The sequence below is a fragment of the Cryptosporidium bovis genome, assembly GCF_009768925.1.
Source record: "Cryptosporidium bovis isolate 45015 chromosome Unknown contig_17, whole genome shotgun sequence".
Lineage (NCBI taxonomy): Eukaryota > Apicomplexa > Conoidasida > Eucoccidiorida > Cryptosporidiidae > Cryptosporidium > Cryptosporidium bovis.
Window position 1 is genome coordinate 53,598 of NW_027125040.1, and position 23,125 is coordinate 76,722.

Below are 23,125 nucleotides of genomic sequence, written 5' to 3' on the forward strand. Positions count from 1 at the left end.
TATTTTTTTCTATGCTAATAGTGGGGGCGTGAATTACTTGAAATTGGTAAGAATCATACCAAAAGGCGGCAAAGATCGGCATGAATGATCATGCACCTTAGTAATATGGTCTCATTTTGGCATTTTATTCCAAACTGAATACATTATTAAGGCAAATATAGACGCAAATTTTTTTATTAAACAAAAAGAAACGATAAACTATGACAATATTTACTCTTGTCTGTAAATATTCGCTTTAGTACCTACTAATTACCTAAACCACGAAAGAAGAGTCCACCTTCTTTCCTTTAACTTCACTATGTCAAATGGCTCATTTTGAAAAACAAGCCATAGTCTGGAAACTATATTTCTCCACAAAGCTTGATTATATTTCCTAAATCTAATATGATCAGCACACCAAAGATGAACTAACGGAATATTAAAGAAAGAGGTTCCTCCAATAACTCTTTGGGATAAATCAGAAACGAGTTTCCTAAAAAGTTGCTTGGAAATTGAACACGGAATGTTTAGTTCATCACGTTCTTCTATAGTGGTTTTTAGAGGTCCCCAACCCTCTAAAGTAAGTATGTCTGCAAAAATGGGCCTTTTGCCCTCAAAATCAACTAATGGAATATCTGAATGCTTTAAAATCTCAATAAGATCCCCTTGAACTATTTTAAACCTCTTAATCTGATTCTTATCACATAGAATATTGTACACAGGCGGCTTTTTTGAATTAATTGCTTTAAAACCATGCGATGTATCTAAAGGGTAATTTGGATCTATACTCAATTTTAAACCAATATCTGGGATTAAATTATTAAAACATTCACCAATACTTGTATAAAATCTTGTATCAAAAATATTATAAAATTCACCAATTGTAAGTTCTGTCAAAACTTTCCTTGCCTGCTCGATTCTATGTTTTAATATAGATGTTCTGAGTAAAAACTTGTTAGACTTGTAAATTGGTGTATTCTCCAGTGTTTTTACATAGTTTGTATTAAGTCTTTTAAGCTCAGTATTTACTGCTATTATTCTGTGTATTTTTCTTACTACTGGACGGTCTGAAATATCAAATATTTCTATGGCCTTCACACAATATTCAGCGTGTTCAACAACCAAGTCCATAACCCTGTCCAAAACAGATTCTCTTTCTTTTAAAAGTCTCTCACCCACCTTTGACATATTTATTTCATCACTATGTTCAGATTGTATCCTTGCAAAATCTAATTTATTTTGATTCACTCTTATCTCTTCCTCTATTTCCGTAAGGGCTAAAAGAGCATCGTGAATCTTTCTTATCGCAACCACTATTTGAAGTTGAATTCTCGCTTCAGCTTGAGTAATACTCTGCATTATCATATCCACATCTAAAAGTGAAATATTTCCAATTATAGCCTTTGGATTATTTATTACCTTCTCAAGTCTGTGTTTTGCCTGACCAATCCAAAGTTTTAACTTTTCATCTGTAATGTCATTCTCTTTTTCAAGACTAAAGTATTCCTCTGGAGCTCCAAACAAAAACTCATTTACAGACTCATCAACTGCCGATATAAGCAAAAAGTACATTGTATCTAACTCCTCTAAAGTTAGTATTTTTTGATTTGTTACAAAAACAGTACCAAGAGCCAATTTTATCGAGTCTTTGTAACTCCCACTCTCCTTTAATTGTGATATTGCCAAACAGGCGTCTGAAAGTTTAACCTTTTTCTTTCCAAAGGCACCGTGAGCAATTCCAACTACTAATAATGCGAGACGAAAGGCCGATTTGTTTAATAAAGGACAAAATAATGAAAAGTGATCCATTTCATTATATGGTTTATCATTTATTAATGAATGTAACCAATTTTTTTCTCCAAGTTCCGAGTATTGTCTAATATCAGAAATACCATATGGTAAGTTTCTTGCTGATAAAATATCAGTATTGTCCATTTCTATATGAGTGCTTAGGGCACCTATATGTTTTTCCATATACTTTATAAGCTGAATTTGCATGTAAAACCGTCTTTTTAAACTTTCGGGAACACTTTTTCTTTGGAAATAAACATCTTGAACAAATATTTGAGTTTCTTTAAACGATGTGATCAAATTTCTATAGGTAGAATAAAGAGTCTGAAGAGCCTGCTGGTTTGTTAAATTAATAACCTCCATGTTCTCAAGGAGTGTCTTTCGAACTTCACCCTCTTCTTCTTCTGTTAAAGTACCTTCCTTGAACAAACGTTTTGTAGTACTCGATATCTTGTTTCCGCTATAAAACATCAAAAATCTATCATAAAGTTGTCTTCTATCAATCAACATACGATTGCTTGGATAGTCTACAAACAAAATACGCTTTACATCCAATTCATCCAAATGAATACGATTATCTATTGCAAGAGCTGCCAAAACCGCCTCATTTGTTTCTATCTTCATTTTTGTGTTCTTATTTATTACCTCTTCTTGCATGACAGATTCTTTTCCTTGTGTTTTTGTAAATATGTGAGATTTACTGGGAGCAAATCTTCCGAGCTCTCTGCAAAATCCTTCAGCCTTTGAATACTCAATCACGTTTCCCAAAGCGGATCTTAGGGTTTTTGCACAGTCATCCAAAGATCCCTCTCTCAAAGATAACAAAACCGTGCAAGCTCTAATCCTACTTAATTTATATCCTTCTTCTAGCAAAATCAAAGTTAAGGCATTTGCCATTGACAGCTCCTCCTCTGTTAGCATACTGCAAGACTCATTTCCCAATTCATCAAATCCTTTTATCAATGTGCTCTCCACTCTCGCTATTACTGACTCTACCTCATCTGGTGCTGCTTCAAATACAAGATCCTTTAAATCTGGATCTGATCTTGCCGTCTCCAATACATCTCTACATATCTCAAATCTAGCCTCTCTCAAATTAATATCATTAATCGTTAGTTCAATTGCCTTTTCACAACCTGAAAAGTAACCATCTCTTAAAGTATATACTATAAAACATGAATCCAAAAGTGAAATGCCTAACAAGGTTTAAAAAAAGTTATTATCATCCAAAATCATTAGCATATATATTTTAGTAAAACTAGCATAACATACCATCATTAGAGTGTTTTTTTGATGCTATAATAAACAAATTTGAAAGCTTCATTTGTTGAGGCGTTAAAACTGAACAATAGTCGCTTTTAATTAAAATCAAATTAATAAATTATAAAAAAAAGTTTAATAACAACTTCTAACAGGAAAATAAAAAAAACAAACTTACACTATCAACGTTCCTGACAAATTTTGTGGCTCTGGTTTATTTGTTAACTTCTTAAGTCCTAATAGTGGTTTCCAAAACTTTGCTCCTCTTACAAAATTCCCTCCTCCCAACGACAAAACCACCAGAAAAAGGATCAGCTCAAAGAAATATAACCTCATTTTATATGTGTTACGAAATTAATTTTTGTATATCCCATTCCTGACACCCTTTTCTTGTGCAATCTAATTTTCCTCGTCAAAAAAAATCATGTCACTCATTTTTAGATCAATTGGCGCCACTCTATATTTACTTTGTTTATACATGCAGAGAATTACTTGTTAAAGTAAAAATTTTTAAATTTGTTAGGCAGTATTTCACTGATTGAATCCAAATTCCATATTAAACAGAAACTGAATTTATATCTGAATCTTTTCTCTCAGAGCTACGGTTTTCACCGATATGTATAACATATCTAACATGGGTATAATAATGCAAGTTTGGGATCACGAGCGAGCCATACGCCAGTACCCTCTTCTTCCCCCCCCCCCCCACAGATACCAAAGTGAAAAAAACGCCTATTTATTAGACCAAAATAAGTGTTTAATTCCCTTTCCTGAAAGATTTGAGTAACTGTATCACTCGGCTATCAATATCAGACAAATGAATGCTCTATTTTTTCCCCCTTTTCACACAAACATCTGTTTTTTTGTAATACTGCATCACCTCTTTTCTCATATAATTTTTAAATATAGTATGAACATTGAAAAGTAATTTCCAGTGAAAAGAAATAAAAATTTCTCTCTTTGATAATTTTCAAGTATAAATCTACTCTTCACCCTTTTTTGAGACAAAAATGATTCTTTCTGTGATAGTTTGGTTTTTATTAAAAATTATCTGGATAATTGAAGGGTATCAAATCCAAGATTCAAAATTGGAAACCAATTTCTCCGAGCAAGATCTTTTAGCTGCCCTATGTTGGACCCTTCCATTTAAGTTCATAAAGTGTGACATAGAATTTGAACAAAATGTATTGAACCAGTTAAGACTTGAACCAATACCAAGGCATAAAGTATCAACTACAGATATTATTTCATACAATATTCGTTTAGAACAGCAAACAAATGGATTTACAACGAGTGCTGTTATGACTATAAGAGACGTTTATGGTGTTATAGTTTCAAACCAGGCTGGAAATCCAGTTAATCCTATTCCACATCAGCTTAAAAGCAAGTCAACAGCTCTTTTTGGGGTTCCTCACAGGGCAAAGAATATTAAGCCATCTGTAAGTTGTGCTTTGAATTATTCAAGGGAGAGTAATCTTTATTATATTTCACCAGGAAGGAGTGAACATAGATCAATATCAAGAAGTATTCCAGAAAATATTACACTTAAGTCAATGACAGAAAAAACTAAAATCAGAGAAATGTTTTACATGACTCTTTTGTCGAACCAACAATTTCCAATAAAACCAACTGCAAGTTACGGAGCAGGGACAGAATTTTTAATTCCTCCAATTGTTTGTTTTGGAACTGATGAACAGCAAAATCAACAGTATCACGAAAAAAAATCTTATTTAGGAGGTGCCCTTATTTATCAAAGAGTAACTGGACCGAATTTAAGAGACGTTATTAAATTCTTCAAAAGTACTGCAATGACGAACTGGCTAACTTCTTCAGCCTCAAGTGAATTTGATTATAAATCAAGAATGTATTTACGCTTAGAAGCTCAATATGCTCTTTCACACTCAATTTTATCTGCAATCCTAACTTTGCAACACCACTCAATTGCAGGGAGAATTTTACATTGTGATCTTAATGCAAAAAGTATCCATATTGATAGAATCCTTTGGAGCTGGTCTTCAAGAAGGGTTGAGGAAAACTTAAACGCTCTTTCGCAAATGTCACCTGGTAATGTTAAATTCACAAACTTTGGGTACCTAAGATCAACCATTGAGACTGATATAGAGACATTAAGATGTCATCAAACAGAAAATGATCTTTCAAGAGTTAAGCAGCTTATTAGATCAATCTTCTCAGAACAAAGCACAAGGACCGACTTCCCCGAAAGTGGAAGCATAAGCAGTGGAATGTTGACAATCTCAACAGGATTCAAAATGTGGTGGAATGATCTATCAAACAAAGTGAGTGAGCCATCTAAGAGAGATCTAGACTCACAAGAACTTTTAGAGGTTGAGTCTATTTTGAGAGTGGTAAATAGTGAATCAACTGTCACGGATAATTTAGAAAAAAGTTCAAACTTTAATGGTATAGTATCAGGAATAATATCAATCCATTCTGCTATAAGCAAGGCATTCAGACGCCTTATTGACCAAGGATACACAAGGGGAAGAAAAAGAGTTTTGACTACTTGGTCAATCAAGGATCTGGAACCTGAAGCAATTCCTCCCGTGAATGAGAATGTCAAGAGAATACTTTCTGGAAGAGGTATTTCGAGTTTGGATTCAGATTCTGCTGGAGTTGATAATCTGAGTGTTTCGCAGAACTTAGATATAGAATTGTCTGCTGAAAGCTTTGGTCTGAATTAATATATGTTCTTTTTTTAGTTTTTATACTCCTTGGAAGAACTTCGTCCAGAAATGTCTAGGCAGTTGTTTGAAGAAACGAATAATCTCATATATTTTATGTTAGACTTTACGGCTTCCATTGTTAGTATGTTTCTCAAAACTCTTCCCTATTGTTTCTATACCCATTAAATCATAAAATAGTATCTATTCCCATACAATACTCGCTTTACCCCCCTTACATATCAAACGGACTCCCTGATCATGTCTGGAACTTAAACTAAAAGTTAGGGTTGCTGTTGTAATCAGAATAAACAAAGTTTGAAACGAGCCACATTTTAAAAACAGCTCAAAAGGCAGAAATTAAGTTTACTATTATCAATAGTCGCAATATTTCCTGGAATAACTGATGAAAACAAAGACGTAACAACTTAAATTATAAATTCTAATAATTAACTTGCAATTCTAAAGTTCCTTAATATGAAAGCAAAAAGGAAATAGGCAATTATTCTAAACCCAAATGACAATCCCAAAATTACCCCAACATTGACCCACATGTTTGTAGTCCAAACATCAAATGTACTGAGAAAATAATCGGTGGTTACATTAGCAAACTTCTCACCTGGGATCAACACAGAAAGCACCATCCCTGTAAATCCATATCGAAGTGTAGAAATCCATCCTAACCATCTAACCCATATAGGAATCTGATTAAATGTAACCATAAAGCCTGCAAAGAGGAAGAATATTACGTTGAATATTGGGAATATACGCATCATTATGGACGGATCTGTACTGAATGAAGCAAGAATGTAACTAAATGAGTAAGTTAAAAAGACATAAACTTGAGAATTAAGAGTCCAAATGCCAAATTGATCAGCCAAACTGGTATTGTAGTCCTTGTTGTAAAGAGTTGACATGAAGTAAACGATAGTACTGTATATAAATGATTGAAGGTGTTGCAAAGGAAGGTCTGTAATAGTCCTTGCTACATAGTAAGAGAATGGAGTGTACATCTTTGAGAATGTTTCTCTATTCATAACAAATCTTTCATCAACTGTAGTAAGCAAGCCTTTAATAGAGAAGAACGAAATACCCGTTGCCATGAAAAAGATAAATCCTACGATGTTTCTGGCATTCTGATATGTCTCAATGTCATTAGCACCACCCTTTGGTAAATTAAAGAATAGACCCAAAATAAGTCCCAACAAAGAATTAACAAAAAGTGTACCAATAGTAACTTGAGGGTCTCTCCAGGTGTTCAATACAAAACGCTTAGCGAGATATTTAAACTCTCTAAAGAAGCGAACTGGACCAGGAATTGGAGTCAATCTTGCGATTTTCTGAAAAATGTTCCTGTTTGGGATAATCTTCATATTTGCAGAATCAATATGCTGATAATCCTCAAAAAGAACTTTTGGATTGCTTGTGTCCACACACCTGAGATGATTATCAATTGCCTTTTTAACACTTTCACCATAGACAGACTGTTCATATGTTTTGCTAAGTTCTTCTAAAGAATTAATTGAAGGGACTTCCAGACCAAAAAGTTTCATTGAAATATCATCTCTTGAAATCGATTTCTCAAATTCATAAAGTGGCTCCTCTCCATCCAAGTCGCGCTCACTTTTCTCTATCTCACCAATAGTGGCGTTCTCTGGAATATAAACTGACAAAGAAACATTTCTTTTGTGCATCAATTCAATCAATGAAGTTGCGTCTATAATAAAATCCGCCGGATTGTAGTTATCCGGGAAAGGAGTAACCACGTCATTAAAGAACGTAACCACATCCATCGGTGACCCCTGACCTAAAACATATCCACGACTCAACAAAAGAACCTTATCAAAGAGAGAAAAAGACTGGGATCTTGGAGTGTGAATTGAACAAATAACAATAATACCAGTTTCATGAGCAAGTAAACTCAAATATGAAAGAAGATCATGAGACCTCGCAGCGTCCAATCCAGTTGTTGGTTCATCTAAAAACAAAATAGGAGGGTTTTGAATCAATTCTATTGCTATGCTCAAACGCTTCATCTCACCTCCTGAAATGCTCTTGTTCGAAATCCCACCTATATATGTATCCTGAACATGTGTGAGACCCATGATGTCCAAAATCTCCTGAATTTTTTCCTCCCTATCCTTTTCTGAATAATGTGTAAGTCTTAATCCAGCAACTATTTCCATAGCCTCTCTAATAGTCAAATATGGAGGAGGATTGTCATTCTGCACAACCAGTCTAGTCAAGTAACCCAAATCTATATCCGTAAAGCCATTAATTGCTACCGCCCCCCTAATGTAGTAATTCCTTCCTTTTAGTCTACCAGACAAAGCATTCAACAAAGTAGATTTACCGGATCCAGATGGGCCCATTATCCCTATCAATTGCCCAGGAGAGGCCATAAAATTAACATTCTTCAGTATTGGAGTGTGTACCTTTGTGAAGTTTTTTCTAGTTACCAACTCTACTGATAAGTTTTTTGCTACCAATGTAACTTGTCTTGACACCTTAACTCCCAAATTTATGTTCACAGACATATCCACAGACTGATCAGTTACAGAACATCTTACCGCTGCTGCACTGGATCCTCCTTTTGCATCATAAGATGATTGGTCACCTCCCCTGCTACTGTTTAAGTCGTAGTTATATGAACTAGTTCCAAGATTGTGATCTCTCATCTCTATTGAATGTTGATTTTGGTATTCTGAACTTTTCTTTTTCGAGATACTCTGGTTATTGGTATCATTGAAACTAAACTTTGCAACCACCAACCTAACTAAATAAAAGTAAAAACTCCAACCAAATTAATAAGATTAAATCCAACTTACCATCATTGTTTTCACTCATCTCAAACTTTTGTTTCCAAACTATAACTAAAACATAAACTTGGTGAAACTGTAGTCACTGCCTCTTTAGTCTCTTAATCCATAGTACCCCCTTAAGTGAGGGGTGAAATCATTTGGGCGCTAAATATATATTATGTTTAAGTCTATGACTTTCTGAAATAAACAAGATGAAAATTCTGACTTGATTTATATGTATTTTTTAGGTGGTCGATTCAAAATTTTCTAAGTGTTTCTGGAGTACTGTTTACCTTTAAAATCATATTTTTTTGAATAGATGAAAGAAAAGTGTAAAACGCGGGTACTTGTGAGTAATAATTTCCAGTCAATATTAAACCTTACAAATTCACTCTTTGTTGTGGTTTGACTCGTTATTGAAATAATTAACTCTCCTTCCTCTCCAAAAATCTGTTTCGTGTTCCCTTTTCATATGAATTTTATTAGAATATATGTAGCGCCAATATTTAAGATCTAATAATAGAAATTACAAATATTAACGGAGTGGTATTTCCTCCCTAAAATACATAGATTAAGGCCAAGAAAAATAAGATTTTTTATATTACTACAGTATTAATACCATTGCTGTTTTACTGGTGTCACTAAAATTATTCTGAAATAATAGTTGGGTAAAGTGGGAAAATGTTCCTTAACCAAAATGTCTGGAAGAGACTCGAAAAAGAATCTAGGAATCACGCTCATTATTAGAACACTACTGTTTGTTACTATATTTTTATGTGTTTGTGGGAACAAAAATCTTGAGGATCTTATAGAAAGTATTAGAGCAGACCAATCTCATTTAAATAAAATATTAGATCTAACATTGGAACAGTACAATTATATGTATATGCATCAGGGAAGAAGAGGAGGGAATGGAAAGTGGTCCAATGCAATAGGAGGACTTCCATCTCCCAGAATAGCAAAAAAGTATGTAATTTCATTTTTACAATCAGAACCTAGTGAAAATTTGTTTGGTGAAATTAGTGTGGCTTCATACATTAGAATGTGTATGAATATTATTAACACCTTTCCGAAGATCCAAAGTGGTGTTGGTGGAGGCATATTAGTGGCCATTCACTCCTATCAAGAGGATGAATACAACATTTTTCTTGGGTTTTGCACTGAGGCTGGAAATATGTACTTCTTCAATAAGGAAGTGGAGAGTATGATTAGAGAATCCTCGAAACCTAACTCACTCATTCCTGCACTTTTCAAAAGCATGTTTGACGAGTACGAACCAGGTGGGAAGTGGAGTGATTTTGTTGAGAACTGTGAGGACATTCTCATTGAACATAAGAAAAAGTATGCAAAAAGAGACCCGGAAAGCAAATGGGTTAGAATAGACATTCCAGAAATATCCGACTTTTGTGAGGAAATTTCTGACGACATATATCCAAACACAATTGCCGATGAGGGAGAATGGAATCATATATACAATCTTCAAAACTATATTCTTGAAAAAAAAGGTGAGATGGGTGCTCCTATTCTCGGAATCCCCAAAAAGAGACCACCTTATTATGTAGCTGGTAGACACCAGTCTTCAATGTATAGAAAGTGTCTTAGAGCGCTTTGGGACATGTTTCAGTATGACGAAGATGTAAATCTAAAGATAGCAGGCAAAAGTCAATATGAGACTCTCAGGAGTTTTTGTGATGCTGCCAAAAACTACTATACAAGAAGTGGAAGATTATCTGCGTACCCAATGATTCAAATAGACGGGCCTCCAAGAAAAAAACCAATTAGGAAGCAAGAAAAGGGTCAAATAGTGAAACAGATATTAGAAGAACAGAAAAGAAAAGAACTTAAAGAAAAAGAAGTTGCCTTACAACTCAAGAGAAAGTTTTCAGATTCAAGATATGAGAAAATAAAGAAGCAAAGAATAGCAAGAGAGAAAGCAAGAATGAGAGAAAAGGAGATAGATGAGGAAGAGGACAAGTCATATGAATTCCCAATTGACGGCATATTTTCTCCTGAAGTACCCACTCCTGTGAAAAAACAAACACCAAAAGCTATTTCTTTATTGTATGAATATCCATCAACTAGTTTTGAAGGGGAAAGTGTTGTTAGTAGCTATGATATTGCGAGTCCTAACATTGCGGATCAAGATACTAATTTTGGAATAGAAGTGGCTCAGGAGGAGTTTAATCATTTGAGTTCCAACAACTAGTGTCATTAAATCCTTAACTTGGAAGTACATTAAATTAGGTTACCATATAGTTCAAATATAAATTCTTATATGTTTTGTACATTTTGTTCCGAATATTGATTTTCTGCCTCAAATTACTCTTCCATTCAAAAAAAATTACACAAACCAAGGTAAAGGCCACTTTAGCAAGTTTGGCGCAAAGATCTCAATTTACCATTTACTGTCTTTAGAGGATCTTAATTCACAAAGAGTTGCCTAAAAGCAGACAAAAAAAAAAAGGAATTCATCAGTATAAAAGAAACACTAAACCTCAATATGGGTAAGTTTGAGAATTCAAAGGTGTTAATTATTTATATTTATTCATCTAACATAATTAATAGATCCACAATTTAGGTTGAATCTGAGACCCGTTTTGGGAAACAATTCATTAAATACCCCAAGAATATTCATTAGAAGCACGAGTGTTAGTAACAACGGACATCACGTTACAAAAACTCCAATCACTACTTACAGAAATTTAAATGAGAATAAAATAAGTTCATATTTAATAAATTCACAAAACAGTGAATTATACCAAGCTTTCACGCCCGTAAGAATGCACAATAACTTTGTTTTTAGTGGAGACAGAAATTCAGGTTTTCAATTAGAAAGTGACAATTATCCTCAAATTAGCACAGAAAGCATAATAGGCCTCAAAGATAGAAGCATTGTTGAAAGTGACATCATACCTACATATAGATCTGATATATACTCTTCAAACAGAAATATAGACTTTATATTTGAAGAAAATATTGCTAAGCCTACATTTACTTATCTAACGTCCCTTCCAGAAAGCAATCTGACCTCTACATCTGCCTCAGAAAACGAAGTAAACACTTTAAATCTAGAAAAATTTAGTTTCATGAGTATTAAAAAACAGGAAAGCCAAAATTTAATCCAAACAAAAGAAATTACGCAAAGGTTAAACAATGTTGAGCCTGAAATTGAAAACGAAATCATCTCAGAAAATGAGCTTCAAGATAAGATCCTTCCCACAGAAACACAAACTTCAATGGAAATATTAATAACACCGCCAGAAAGTTCAGAACTAGTAAGAAGTAATGATTTCCATATATCTGATGAAATAATGAGCAAAAGCGAAGTTCTGGAAGCCTCACCTACCAATTCGTTTAATCAGAGTCAAAAAAGGGAAAACTGCATCATAAAAAACGAAAATCATGCAAATAGAGAAGACAAGTACAATTATGTGAGAAATTCAAAGGTTAGGATGCGATTTAGTCATCTTTGTACCTCAATTATTGACTGTCTATTTCCTTGGGTCAATTATGGACGATACCAAGATGACAAACCTAAAATTTACTACGATGTACCGGATGATGAGGGGAGTCATCTCCTTCAAAAAAATTAATTACTTTTTTAGACTCTTAGTGTTAACATTACCTTTACTTTCTCGCTTCCTTTCTTTCCATATGCAACTTATATGGTCTAATTGTATGTGCATGCTATATCCTGTTATGGCGGGAATATTTGTTAGGTATCTTTTTTTCTTCACAAAACCAATGCACTAGAAAAGCCCATAACAAGAAAGAATTAAATATTTGAATTACTGATGTGTAAGAATAATGCATTGAGAGCTATAATTTTTGTTATTTTCTCACTGGTGTTATTCTTCGGTTTTAATAATAAAAACTGCGCCTGTTCATCTCCAGAGGAGTCAGAGTTTTCAGAAAAATATATTAAAAAGTTTTCCCTTTTACTATATACGATATTTTTAGAAGTAACTTCAGAATGCCAACTTAGGAGTTTTGACCCCAGCAGCACTGACTTGGCTGTTTTCGAAGAAGTGGGTCTTTCTTTAAGCAATAATTTTGACGAATGTGAAAAAGTGTTAATTGACAGATTTCCAGTCCTCTCAGTTCCTTATATTCCCAATTCAAAGATTCCTGTAAGTTGTAGTATCGCCTACGAGATATGTTGCAGAATAAGGAAGTCCATTTCCACGCACGCTGATTTTTCAAAGATAATCAATGGTTCATCTAAATATATGGATAAGGAAGATTATGTAAGGACTTCAATGGAAACAATTAGCACTTTTAAGGACTTGGAAGATAAATCTGTTTCCAGCTATGGTTTTGTTTATTCCAGTACGCTGGATCCACACAGAGGAATAACTAGCTCAAAAGATACAATTAGGGAAATAAGGTACGAAGCTGACTCTGATAATTTGAAATCATCAGAAAGTCAAAGCAGCGATGAGGACGAGGATAAAAGTGATGACAGAAGTAGCTATGGAAATAAAGATATAGCTCAGCAACATATAGCTCCTTTGACCAGATTTGATGTAAAATTGGCTCCATTTATGCATTGTAATTCTCATCAATACATTTATACCTATTACAACAAACATGATAGTTCAAAATGTCTCGGACTCTCAATCCCTCAATTAGAGGTTGTTAGTTCCATTCAATCAGTCTCAATAAATGTAAAAGGTGTCCCAAGAATCCCTTTGGATATTGCCTGTACGGCAATGTGGTTTATATCGCAGAGATGGGACTACTGCCCACTTGTTTTCAGAGAACTAGCTCAGCTAAAAATGAAACCTTCAATCAAGTTTTGTGAAATTATTGAAAGAAATGTTCCAGAAAAAAGCAAGTATTTAACAAGATCGCTTCTTTTATCTGACTCCTATATGATTTTAAGAGCCTCTAAAATTCTTGAATATGTTGAAACTGTCTTGAAACTCAATTCAAGACACTTCCCTGAATTTGAGATAACCTCGAGAGACATAGCGAGTATTATTTACCAGGGTGAAAGTGATACTCTAATAAACAATGACGAAAAGGAAATTTACAATAGCTTGACAAAAAACAGACTCGAGAAAAAAGATGAAAATTTTAATGATAAAGAAATAGAATACAGAAACAAGAAATTTGGTATTACTTACCCTGCTTACAAAAGAAATAGGGATAATTTCACAACTATATTTGATCAAATAATGTATAATGGAGATGAATATTATGTTGAAGAGAGAGACAATTTACTAATTCTGCCATTGGAATTGAAAAGATCTCCAGATTGGACTTCTGAAAAACATTTTGGAAGTTATTCTAAGGAAATTTTAAATTCAAGGACAGTTCTTCAAAATTATTATATTCCCCCTCCATCAACTTTTGTTCCAAATGACGTTTCTAATTGGATCACAGGTCCTTGTTGTTGGTTAAAAAATAATCAAAAACATATTCCTCCACTTTTTGTCTCAATATCAAAAGATCACGGATACAATTTACACATTTTAAATGCATGCGAGGGTGTTTTTGCCTTAATAAATGATTCAGGTGAGTCATGTGCCAATGTAATTGTCTCAGCAATTTTTTTTTCATATTCATTGGAGAGCTATGCAATGGCTTCTGACATTTGCTCAGAAGTTGCAATTAGAGCAAATCTACCTTTTTACCCAAAGAAGAGTCTCAAAGATACACTCTTTTCAACAAATCAACGTAGTCTTATTGCTCTTTACGAGGGGATTGTAGTTGCATTGTGTTTGGAACTTGGAATTATACTGGAGAAGGAGAACATTCACAAGATAATATTTTCAGACTATCCTGTTAATTCTTCTCTTATTCCAAGAATGTCAATAAACAACCTTCTTTATAGAGCTTTAAAGTTACCAAATGATTTGGGTAAGGTTAGTTTTTGGAAATGGGAGATTAGAATGTACAGTAAACTAAGCAATAAACAAGCAAGAATTATTTTAAGTCAAAGAACAACACAACTTACTCTGGAAATAGCGCAAGCAACCAATGAAATTGAGATAATGAATGATATCTTGAGAAAAAAGAATATTTTACAAGGGGGAAACTCAAAAAATATTGATTTATCTTCCAATGAATTAAATAATAAAATAAAAAACAATTACTTGCATCATTATAATTATGATTATAAGTTGGCAAATACCGATCACATTGAAATGAATGTTAAAAAGTTAGAAAAATTAAGGTATGATCTTATTTCTGAGAAGGAAAGAATAGAATTTTATATTCAGGCCTTAACAAATTATATTGGCCATAAAATTCACGATGTTCCTAAGGAGTACAGAAAAGAAAAATTTACTCCTTTATATAAACCAAGTGTATTCAAGATTAATATTTACGATTCCACTAGACTGAAACAAGGAATTGATATATCAAGATCAGTAAGAAGTTTGCATCAAATGTCAGATTATAATCCAATAAACAAAAAGTTTGATCAACACTCCCCGAAAGTTGAGTATAAAATAAAAAGATATTATAGAGAAATAGGAGAGTGTGCATTTTTGACGGATAGAGGCTTGGAAATGGCAGTGTATACACAGGAACTATTTGGTTCCTACTTAAATATTCCTTTGGATATTTCAATAGCTTGTTTAATAATACATAAAATGCCTCCTTATTCAAACATTAAGGAATCGTTTATCCGCTCGGCATTTTCCGTGTTACATTCCCAAAAAATATTAATTGATTTTGATAATTTGGAGTTTATTTGGTTGAAAATAGTTCCAATCTTTTCGGTTCCATCAGGAAAATTAAGTAAGACCAAATACTATAAATTGTTTGAAGATCCTGATGATAATTTTGAGAATAGCCAAGACGAAGAATATAATGGATTCAGAAAGGCTAACTTCAGAGCCAAAAGGAATGAACCAATAATACTGGACGACAAAACTCCAAGCAGTGAAACATTTAAAGAAGAAAGTGACGTGTTTTCAAGAAATGGATGTTATCGTGTACCAGAACCTAAAAAGGTCTCAAATCTTGTAAAGGTGCCAAAGAAAAATGATTATTTATCACCTATTGAAAGTAACTATAATAATATTCACGATTTTGATAATTTCTGGAACAAAATAAATTCTTTGGGTCATGAGACATCATTCAACAGTAAATTGATTAATGACGAGTATAAAGCACTGAAAGGGAAGATTGTCACTATAAATAGTGAATTAACCCAGGCCTACAAAAATTTGAATACCTCAAAATCTGAAGATAGAGACAGATACTATACTACAATAATAAATATTTTAGAAAAGGACAAAAAAAAAGTATTTTCTAGAATTCTATATTTGGCAGGAATTATTGCAACTCAGGAAGTGAAAAATTCCGAAAAGGATGGATATTTAATACCAAATAATGTTAGAAAAATTGCTGATCTTCACAAGGTTAATTCAATTTGTGAAGCTGATATACTAAAATTAAAATCTGATGATTCAAATATAGACCATGATAGGAGAATAAAAGAATTAGAGTACAAAATATCAGAAAATAATATAGAAATGATGAAAATTATTGAGATTGAAGGAAATGATCTTGAAGACCCAAGATGGTATTCAGATATAGAGAAGTGTCTCAGCAGTTACATTCCATTTAGAACAGAGGTTGAATCCGTGTATCCATCAATGGGTTTCCAAAATTTTTATCTTACTTCAAAAGTTGTTTTTAAAATTGATCAAAAAGAGAAATGCTCAAGTACAGAATTGCGAGTTTATGCTCAAATAAGTAGAGATCTGAAAAAGCTTTTTAATGCAATCAATATCCCAGTTGTAAAAATCCAGGGAAAAAGGCTCGAGTTTATGGATAATTCGGAACAAATTGATCCAAGGAAAATGATTTACTGGCAGTACCTGCATGGAATGTTACTTGGAGACAAAAAAGAGGGTTGTAAGTACTTGAAAAAATTTCTCAAGATTATAACACCAATAAAAGGTTTAAAAACTAGGGACTTTATCGGTTCCCCTATGTTCATAATTTGGTGTGCAAACCACATTCAATCTAGACTCGGAAACGAGGATATTTGGAGAAATATTATTGGACTGATTTGGCTTATCTTTAATTCAAAACCTTTTAAGCCGAAAGATTATATTTGGAAAAATATTACTCTAGTTTAATAGACAACTAAAGTTAAGATCTATAATTTTTATAAAAAACTGTCATATTTAAGTAGTAAAACAAATTTAGATTTGTGTTAATTATTATTTACATAAATATTTATATCTACCAGATAATCGTGGGTTCAGGTTCTCCCCGTCTAGCTTTTGGAATAAACAAACATTTTTCTACAGTGTAACCCTTATCAATGTACCCAATTAATGAAAAAATACCGAAAGTTGCTATTCTGAATAACCATATTCCTTTAATTGAATTCCAAAGTCTCAAAGCCTTTGATTTTTTAGTTTCTTTAGGAGGAATTGAAAATAAATCCCTGATAGGTTCGTATCTCTGTGTAATTTGGAGATTTAATAAAATATATTACAATAAAGAATTAGCAAGGGTAAAACTTACCATTACAACGTCAATGATAATTTGATTGAATGCAATTAGCCTATTTAGCTCTAAAATTGAAAAGTAGTAAGTGAATGTCGCATCTGCCTGGTAAAGAGATTTCCAGGAGAAGTTTGTTGTTACTGATTTGGCTGCAACGTCACCAATTATATCACCTGACTTTTCAAGTTCATTTATTATGGATGTCACGACAGTTGGTTGTTGAAGAGTATAGTGAAGTTCTTTATACTTTTTATAACAATCAATGTATTGTGAATGTAAAGCTATTGTACAAGATTTTTTAAAGTCTTGAGGAATTAATGTAACTATACTCTTCCAATTGTTAATAGGAATTTTGTCTATAGTATGAGGTTGCTTCAAAAGCTTTTCAAGCACCTACAAATTTTATAATTAAATAAGTGAATTATTCCAAGAATTGTTAATGTTAAACTATAATTCTTTTTTTGATTGCACGGCTCGTAGTATTTACTGTCAAACACATTAAGACATGCAAACGAAAACTGGTGTGTGAAAAATAGTTGTTAAACTTACTGTATCCATTTTCAATACATTGTTTTTATCACTAATGCTCTTTGAATTTGAAATAAAACTGAAACATTTTGAAAGTAGATCAACCTCTGAAAGATCTTCTGCAATTGATAACAAGAAATTGGTGCTCATTGTAATAATGGATTGTCTTTCGTCAGTAGATAATTTAATACTGGATTTTTCAAGACCTAATGAAATCAAATGTGTTAATTTATCATTTTCAGATAATTCATCATCATCTTTAAGTTCTTTTATAAGTCCCTTAAACTTTCTTACTTGATATGACTCATTAATGCTGTCAATATTCTCCTTTTGAGAAGTTATTAATTTATACTTAATGCAAAGGGACTTTGTTTCAGAGAATTTCGAATTTATCGAGTGTCCAATATCGTGGATAGCTTCTTTCCAACCATCAAAAATAACATCTTGAGTTTTAACAGAAATTTTTTCGGTTATTTCTATTTTTTCTTGGAGTCCTTTTTCAACAATCTCCTTAAATCCAGCAAGAGTTGGTGTCTTTAGAGTGTCAATGGTTTCAACTGATTTTTTCTCTTTCTTTTGAGGAATGAGAAACGAATATACTACATTGAGCAACTCAATATTTTGGATTGTTTGACAAATAGTGTTGTACCAGAAATTAAGAGATTGTTGTTTTAATGAACCGTGACTTTTATGAGTTTTGCTATATGTATTCTCAAGAACTTTGAGTTTTCTAGAGGCAGTTGGTGGAATTATATTTGACGAGGATAGAGCCAAGAGGAATATACGTTCTACAACCTCTAGAAAAATTAGAAAGTTCTCTTCTACACCCTCAAAAAGAGAAGAATAAATTTTAATTATTTCACTTGGATTTAAACTAACATCTGTTAAAGGTTGAAGCAAATAATGTATCCCATCTCCAATGAACATATTTGGGAGATTCGAGAGGTTTTCCCCTGCATTTTGAATTACACTATAGGTATGAACAAGGATATCGACCCTCATTTCTTTCGGAATTGATGATAATATCGTGAATACGTCACTGAATTTATCCATAATTGTTTTAGAATGAAGAAAAGGTTCCTCTACAAGCAAAGAACCATCATTTGGGAATGATTCCAACTCATTTTCATCAAATTTAGGAAGAGATTTCGGTTTTATAAGACTCAACATATTTTTAATTTCAGATATGTTTGCTTTTGTCAAAACATCGCCATCCTTATTTCTAGTCAAAATCATAGAGTCTGGGTAATTTTCAGCAATATTCCTGTTCAAATCATGTATGGTATTTATTTTTTTTTCTTTAACTGACTTCATATATATATCGTTAAATTTTTTGTTTCTTAGAGGAAACATATCTTCTGAGGGAGAAATGGATTCCATATTCTGTAAATTTAATATTGTTTGACCTCTCTTACAATGTTGTTTATCGTTATTATCTTCTAGGATCGACAAACTAGATATGGTTTGGCTTATATCAGGAGATTGTGGAGAATCATACAAATCGGATGAAAGAATCCCTGAAACAGCTTCTATTTGCATTTTCGGCTCATTCTTCTTGCAAAGTATTATGGTTATCTCCAAATATAGAAGTATCAGAAAAAACATTTGTATAAGGATGATATCCTTTGGGCACGAACAAACCAAAACATTAAAACAAAAACCTAAATTAGAACAAAAAAGTGCTCATCTACACAACTTAAATCTCCTTCCCTAAACCGCACAACTTGCAAGTATCGGGAAATGACATACAGCGCGCGCGCCCACGGTCGTGTATGCCATTGGTGACAGGCATGAAAAGCAAATGAAAAGGTTTAACAAGTCTCGTTAACTCTTCGATGTATAACTAAAATAAACTAGAAATATATAAATGTAGAGCAAGTAAACTCGCACATTCTCATTAATACTTAGAACTTTCTACTTTCTTTCACAGGGCTCCCCAAGGTTATCCCAATTAAACTGAGATTTATCTTAAGTAAATGTTCTAAAAAGACAAATCTCGATGGTTAAAGGGAGCTGGAAAAGAAATAAACACGGAATTAGTTTCCACCCCTTACAAATCTTGGATATAGGGAGGGTCTCTGTGTAGGAGCCTGTCCAGGGTGCTGAATAGGTAAAACTGGGATGAGTTGTGAAACATCGCCATCCGACTCTGAAACTCTCCAAATTCGTCTTACTGTACGCTTTTTTGTATCATAAACCTCTACTGGAGTAGTGGTAGTGGTAGTAGTAGTGGTAGTAGTAGTGGTAGTAGTAGTGGTAGTAGTAGTGGTAGTAGTAGTAGTAGTAGTAGCAGTAGTAGTGGTAGTTGTAGATGAATCTAAAATGATAATAATTTTTTCGTGTGAAGTAGCAGTTGTTGTGGTGGTAGTGGTGGTGGTAGTAGTGGTAGTAGTGGTAGTAGTGGTGGTAGTAGTGGTGGTAGTAGTGGTGGTAGTAGTGGTGGTAGTAGTTGTCTTTGGTTTAAAGAAGAACAAACCTCTTGAACGAGAATCTGGAGCTCCAGTAGTAGTAGTGGTAGTAGTGGTAGTGGTGGTAGTAGTGGTGGTAGTAGTAGTAGTAGTTGTTGTTGTCTCTTTCACAGTCTTTGTTTCTGACTCTTGATCATTATCCATGATAATGTATGATCTAGTCTTTTCAATAGTGCCATCCCTTTGTTTACTATCAGAATCACCACTTACAAGGTAAACGTAATTCCCATCAGTATTGGGAGTCATCTTTTCAGAGGATTCGAGATTACCATCATCAGTCAATTTTGTACTCTTGTAAAGATGCTCAATAGAACTACATGTACAACCAGTACCAACTTCATAGGACACAGATGGACAGTTACATGTTTTAACTGTAAACGTATCAGAAAGTTCAACAGGTGGAGGATCAAATGAGGGAAGAACCACACCGTGTAGAATTGTATTACTAGAACTGTCCTTTTCAGAGCATGTACAACATCCTTCACTATTAGATAAACAATCACACTTGCCAGAACATAATCCACACTCACTGGAGCAACAGTTGCTTTTACCAGAACAGCACTTTTCATTCGACGAGCAGGAGTTCATTGATGAGCAAGCAAACGATGTAGATGAAGTTGATAAAGAGGCGCACAAATTACCATCATCATCATCATTACTTGTGTCAGAAACTCTATCAACCGATCGAAGCTTTCTATTCTTAGTCTTTTCTTTCCCTTCCGAAGAAGATTCAGATTCACTACTCAAAGAGTTTGACTTTAGACGACTACGTTGCTCATCTTTGCAACATTCCATACTTTTACAACCTTTGCTTGATTGACATGAACAATTCTCACATCCACATGCTCCCATACAAGCAACTGGAGCAAGTAAAGAACCAGATGATCTACAGGAACCACCTTTATTTCCAAAAGATTTCGAATTCTCACATTTACAGCAGCAAATTCCGGAAAACGAGTTATCGTCGTCATCGTCATCGTCATCGTCATTATCCTTTTCATTATAAATATAAATGACATCATTAGTCTCACTATATGGCTCGACAAATGCAATGTCATCATTAAGTAAATGTAAATCGTGTCTTGAAGTGCTAGTATGATGGTCACCTTTTTCTGAAACATCTGAAGGTGTAGATAAATCTATCACAACCTTGTGAACAACATTTTCGTCGTGTTTTGTGACGGAGGTTCCACTCTCAGAAAGTACAATGTTTTCAAATACAGCGAAATTGGTCATTAGCATGATGGGAAAATTTGTATTATTGTTTACAAACAAAGTATTCTGACTTTCATAATCACTTGGAATCACCAGACTGTATGTACCATTTTGAAAAACTGATGGAAGAGCAGACTTTTTCATCGATAATACAAAATCTCTAACACTATTTTTTTCTACACCAAAAACTATCTCCTCAAATTCCCTTAGGGAGGTGAAACGGTCAGAGAAAAATATAACCTCAGATAGTGCCGATTCTTTTGATGTAGAAAAGGAGGTCCTATCCATGGAGTAATAGGCTAAAGTCAATTTAAAGATCGTTATTGATGTAAAAAATAAAAAAATTCCCTTCATTTTTACACTCTTTCTGCCATACAAACCTGGATGAAAACTTTTATTAGTCCTGGATGAAAAAGTACAAAGTCGACTACAAGTATTTAAAAGGAGGTTACTGCATCTAATATTTAAAGTCGTCCCAACTATTTGTTGTCTTTATTTACTCACCTATTACCTATAACTATTTTTTCCCTAATTCTATTTTTAGCTCGAGGGACAGAAATAGCATAAGGTCCGTTCCTATTACCGGGCGTATAAGGTCGATCCCCTTTTATATTTATTACCCTCTATATAAATTAGCACCGGTGACATAAAAAATGAATATACTAAGAAATACAGTACCTATTAATCAGTGGATACCTAACCAACGTGTCTTTGCCGCCGACAATGCACTAAGCGGTAACGCGATAAAACAGGTAGTTATAAACAATTAAGAAACTAAACAAAGTTCGTCCTAAAAACCTACCACATAAAACCCCCAATTGTTGCATACAGCAAAATAAGGACGAATTGGAATGACTGCACGAACGTCACCAAATTACTCATCCCTTACGAACAAAACAATATCGCCCCCGGATTCTGTCAGTAATTCAGACAACGTCTTTTCTTCATCCCCAGGTTCAGGTGTTCTATTAGGGTCAATAACCGGAGCTATCGAACTTTCAATAGGTATAGTAACCGGTCCCCCACTTGATTCGGTAGCCTCCAACTCCTTCTTCAATTGATCTGGATCAGTTGCAAATGGACCCAAAAGTGGGTGATACGTACTCGCTCCCTGAGCTTCAGTCCTGTAGAGTCTGGCTCTTCTAAGTAACTTGCCATCAAGCTCTGTGGTAGTGGTAGTAGTGGTGGTGGTAGTGGTGGTAGTAGTGGTGGTAGTGGTGGTAGTAGTGGTGGTAGTAGTGGTGGTGGTAGTGGTGGTAGTAGTAGTAGTGGTGGTGGTAGTAGTGGTAGTAGTGGTGGTTGTTGTCGAGGTCGGAGAAGAAATGCGTTTGGAAATAGGTGATACTGGAGAAACAACTCTGGCGGTCGTAGTAGTGGTAGTAGATGTACTACTTGAAGTCATAGTTGTTTGTCTTACCCTCGCTAGGGAGTGTTCGACCGGGACTATATCTGGAACTGGTGTCTCTTCCTCTTCCTCCTCTGTAGGATGCCTTGAGTCATCGACAACAATCAAGTCAACCTCTGGGGGACCATCATCAACATGTTGAGACTCAGGTTCTGGTAACACAGCGAGGATCCTTGTTTTGCTTTCACTATTTCCCCTACTACCTTTGCTGTTAGATTCGACCTTTGGTGATTTATCTTTCTTGTTCTTTTTACATGAACCACATGAACCACATGAGCCATCTTCATCATCATCTTCACTACTAGATTCGATTTTAGATGATTTATCTTTCTTGTTCTTCTTACATGAACCACATGAACCACATGAACCATCTTCATCGTCATCTTCGCTAACGGACGTAACTTTCGGCGACTTGTCCTTCTTACCCTTTCTAAATGAACCACATGAGCCATCTTCATCATCATCTTCACTACTGGATTCGATTTTAGATGATTTATCTTTCTTGTTCTTCTTACATGA

The 23,125-nt window shown here is 34.0% G+C and overlaps 9 protein-coding genes across 9 annotated transcripts; 4 read left to right on the forward strand and 5 right to left on the reverse strand.

Annotated features, from left to right (window-relative positions):
- Window positions 1-249: 249 nt before the first annotated feature.
- FG379_000867 (uncharacterized protein) lies at window positions 250-3,366 on the reverse strand (the record flags this gene model as incomplete). Its single annotated transcript, XM_067326277.1, has 3 exons — window positions 250-2,966; window positions 3,043-3,125; window positions 3,209-3,366. 3 exons carry the CDS (start codon window positions 3,364-3,366, stop codon window positions 250-252), a joined length of 2,958 nt encoding a protein of 985 aa, XP_067182603.1.
- Window positions 3,367-4,040: 674 nt separating this feature from the next.
- Window positions 4,041-5,732, forward strand: FG379_000868 (uncharacterized protein; the record flags this gene model as incomplete). The annotated part of the gene is made up of 1 exon (XM_067326278.1): window positions 4,041-5,732. The coding sequence occupies one exon, from the start codon at window positions 4,041-4,043 to the stop codon at window positions 5,730-5,732; it is 1,692 nt and encodes a 563-aa protein (XP_067182604.1).
- Window positions 5,733-6,160: 428 nt separating this feature from the next.
- Window positions 6,161-8,558, reverse strand: FG379_000869 (ABC transporter; the record flags this gene model as incomplete). Its single annotated transcript, XM_067326279.1, has 2 exons — window positions 6,161-8,487; window positions 8,540-8,558. 2 exons carry the CDS (start codon window positions 8,556-8,558, stop codon window positions 6,161-6,163), a joined length of 2,346 nt encoding a protein of 781 aa, XP_067182605.1.
- A 651-nt stretch (window positions 8,559-9,209) lies between these two features.
- Window positions 9,210-10,718, forward strand: FG379_000871 (uncharacterized protein; the record flags this gene model as incomplete). Its single annotated transcript, XM_067326281.1, has 1 exon — window positions 9,210-10,718. One exon carries the CDS (start codon window positions 9,210-9,212, stop codon window positions 10,716-10,718), a length of 1,509 nt encoding a protein of 502 aa, XP_067182607.1.
- A 294-nt stretch (window positions 10,719-11,012) lies between these two features.
- Window positions 11,013-12,105, forward strand: FG379_000872 (uncharacterized protein; the record flags this gene model as incomplete). The annotated part of the gene is made up of 2 exons (XM_067326282.1): window positions 11,013-11,016; window positions 11,078-12,105. The coding sequence occupies 2 exons, from the start codon at window positions 11,013-11,015 to the stop codon at window positions 12,103-12,105; spliced, it is 1,032 nt and encodes a 343-aa protein (XP_067182608.1).
- A 201-nt stretch (window positions 12,106-12,306) lies between these two features.
- On the forward strand, window positions 12,307-16,614 carry FG379_000873 (uncharacterized protein; the record flags this gene model as incomplete). The annotated part of the gene is made up of 1 exon (XM_067326283.1): window positions 12,307-16,614. One exon carries the CDS (start codon window positions 12,307-12,309, stop codon window positions 16,612-16,614), a length of 4,308 nt encoding a protein of 1,435 aa, XP_067182609.1.
- An 874-nt stretch (window positions 16,615-17,488) lies between these two features.
- On the reverse strand, window positions 17,489-19,057 carry FG379_000874 (uncharacterized protein; the record flags this gene model as incomplete). The annotated part of the gene is made up of 1 exon (XM_067326284.1): window positions 17,489-19,057. One exon carries the CDS (start codon window positions 19,055-19,057, stop codon window positions 17,489-17,491), a length of 1,569 nt encoding a protein of 522 aa, XP_067182610.1.
- Window positions 19,058-19,554: 497 nt separating this feature from the next.
- On the reverse strand, window positions 19,555-21,489 carry FG379_000875 (uncharacterized protein; the record flags this gene model as incomplete). The annotated part of the gene is made up of 1 exon (XM_067326285.1): window positions 19,555-21,489. The coding sequence occupies one exon, from the start codon at window positions 21,487-21,489 to the stop codon at window positions 19,555-19,557; it is 1,935 nt and encodes a 644-aa protein (XP_067182611.1).
- A 586-nt stretch (window positions 21,490-22,075) lies between these two features.
- On the reverse strand, window positions 22,076-23,116 carry FG379_000876 (uncharacterized protein; the record flags this gene model as incomplete). The annotated part of the gene is made up of 1 exon (XM_067326286.1): window positions 22,076-23,116. A coding segment is annotated over one exon (1,041 nt), but the record flags the coding sequence as incomplete, so codon positions are not given.
- Window positions 23,117-23,125: the final 9 nt, after the last annotated feature.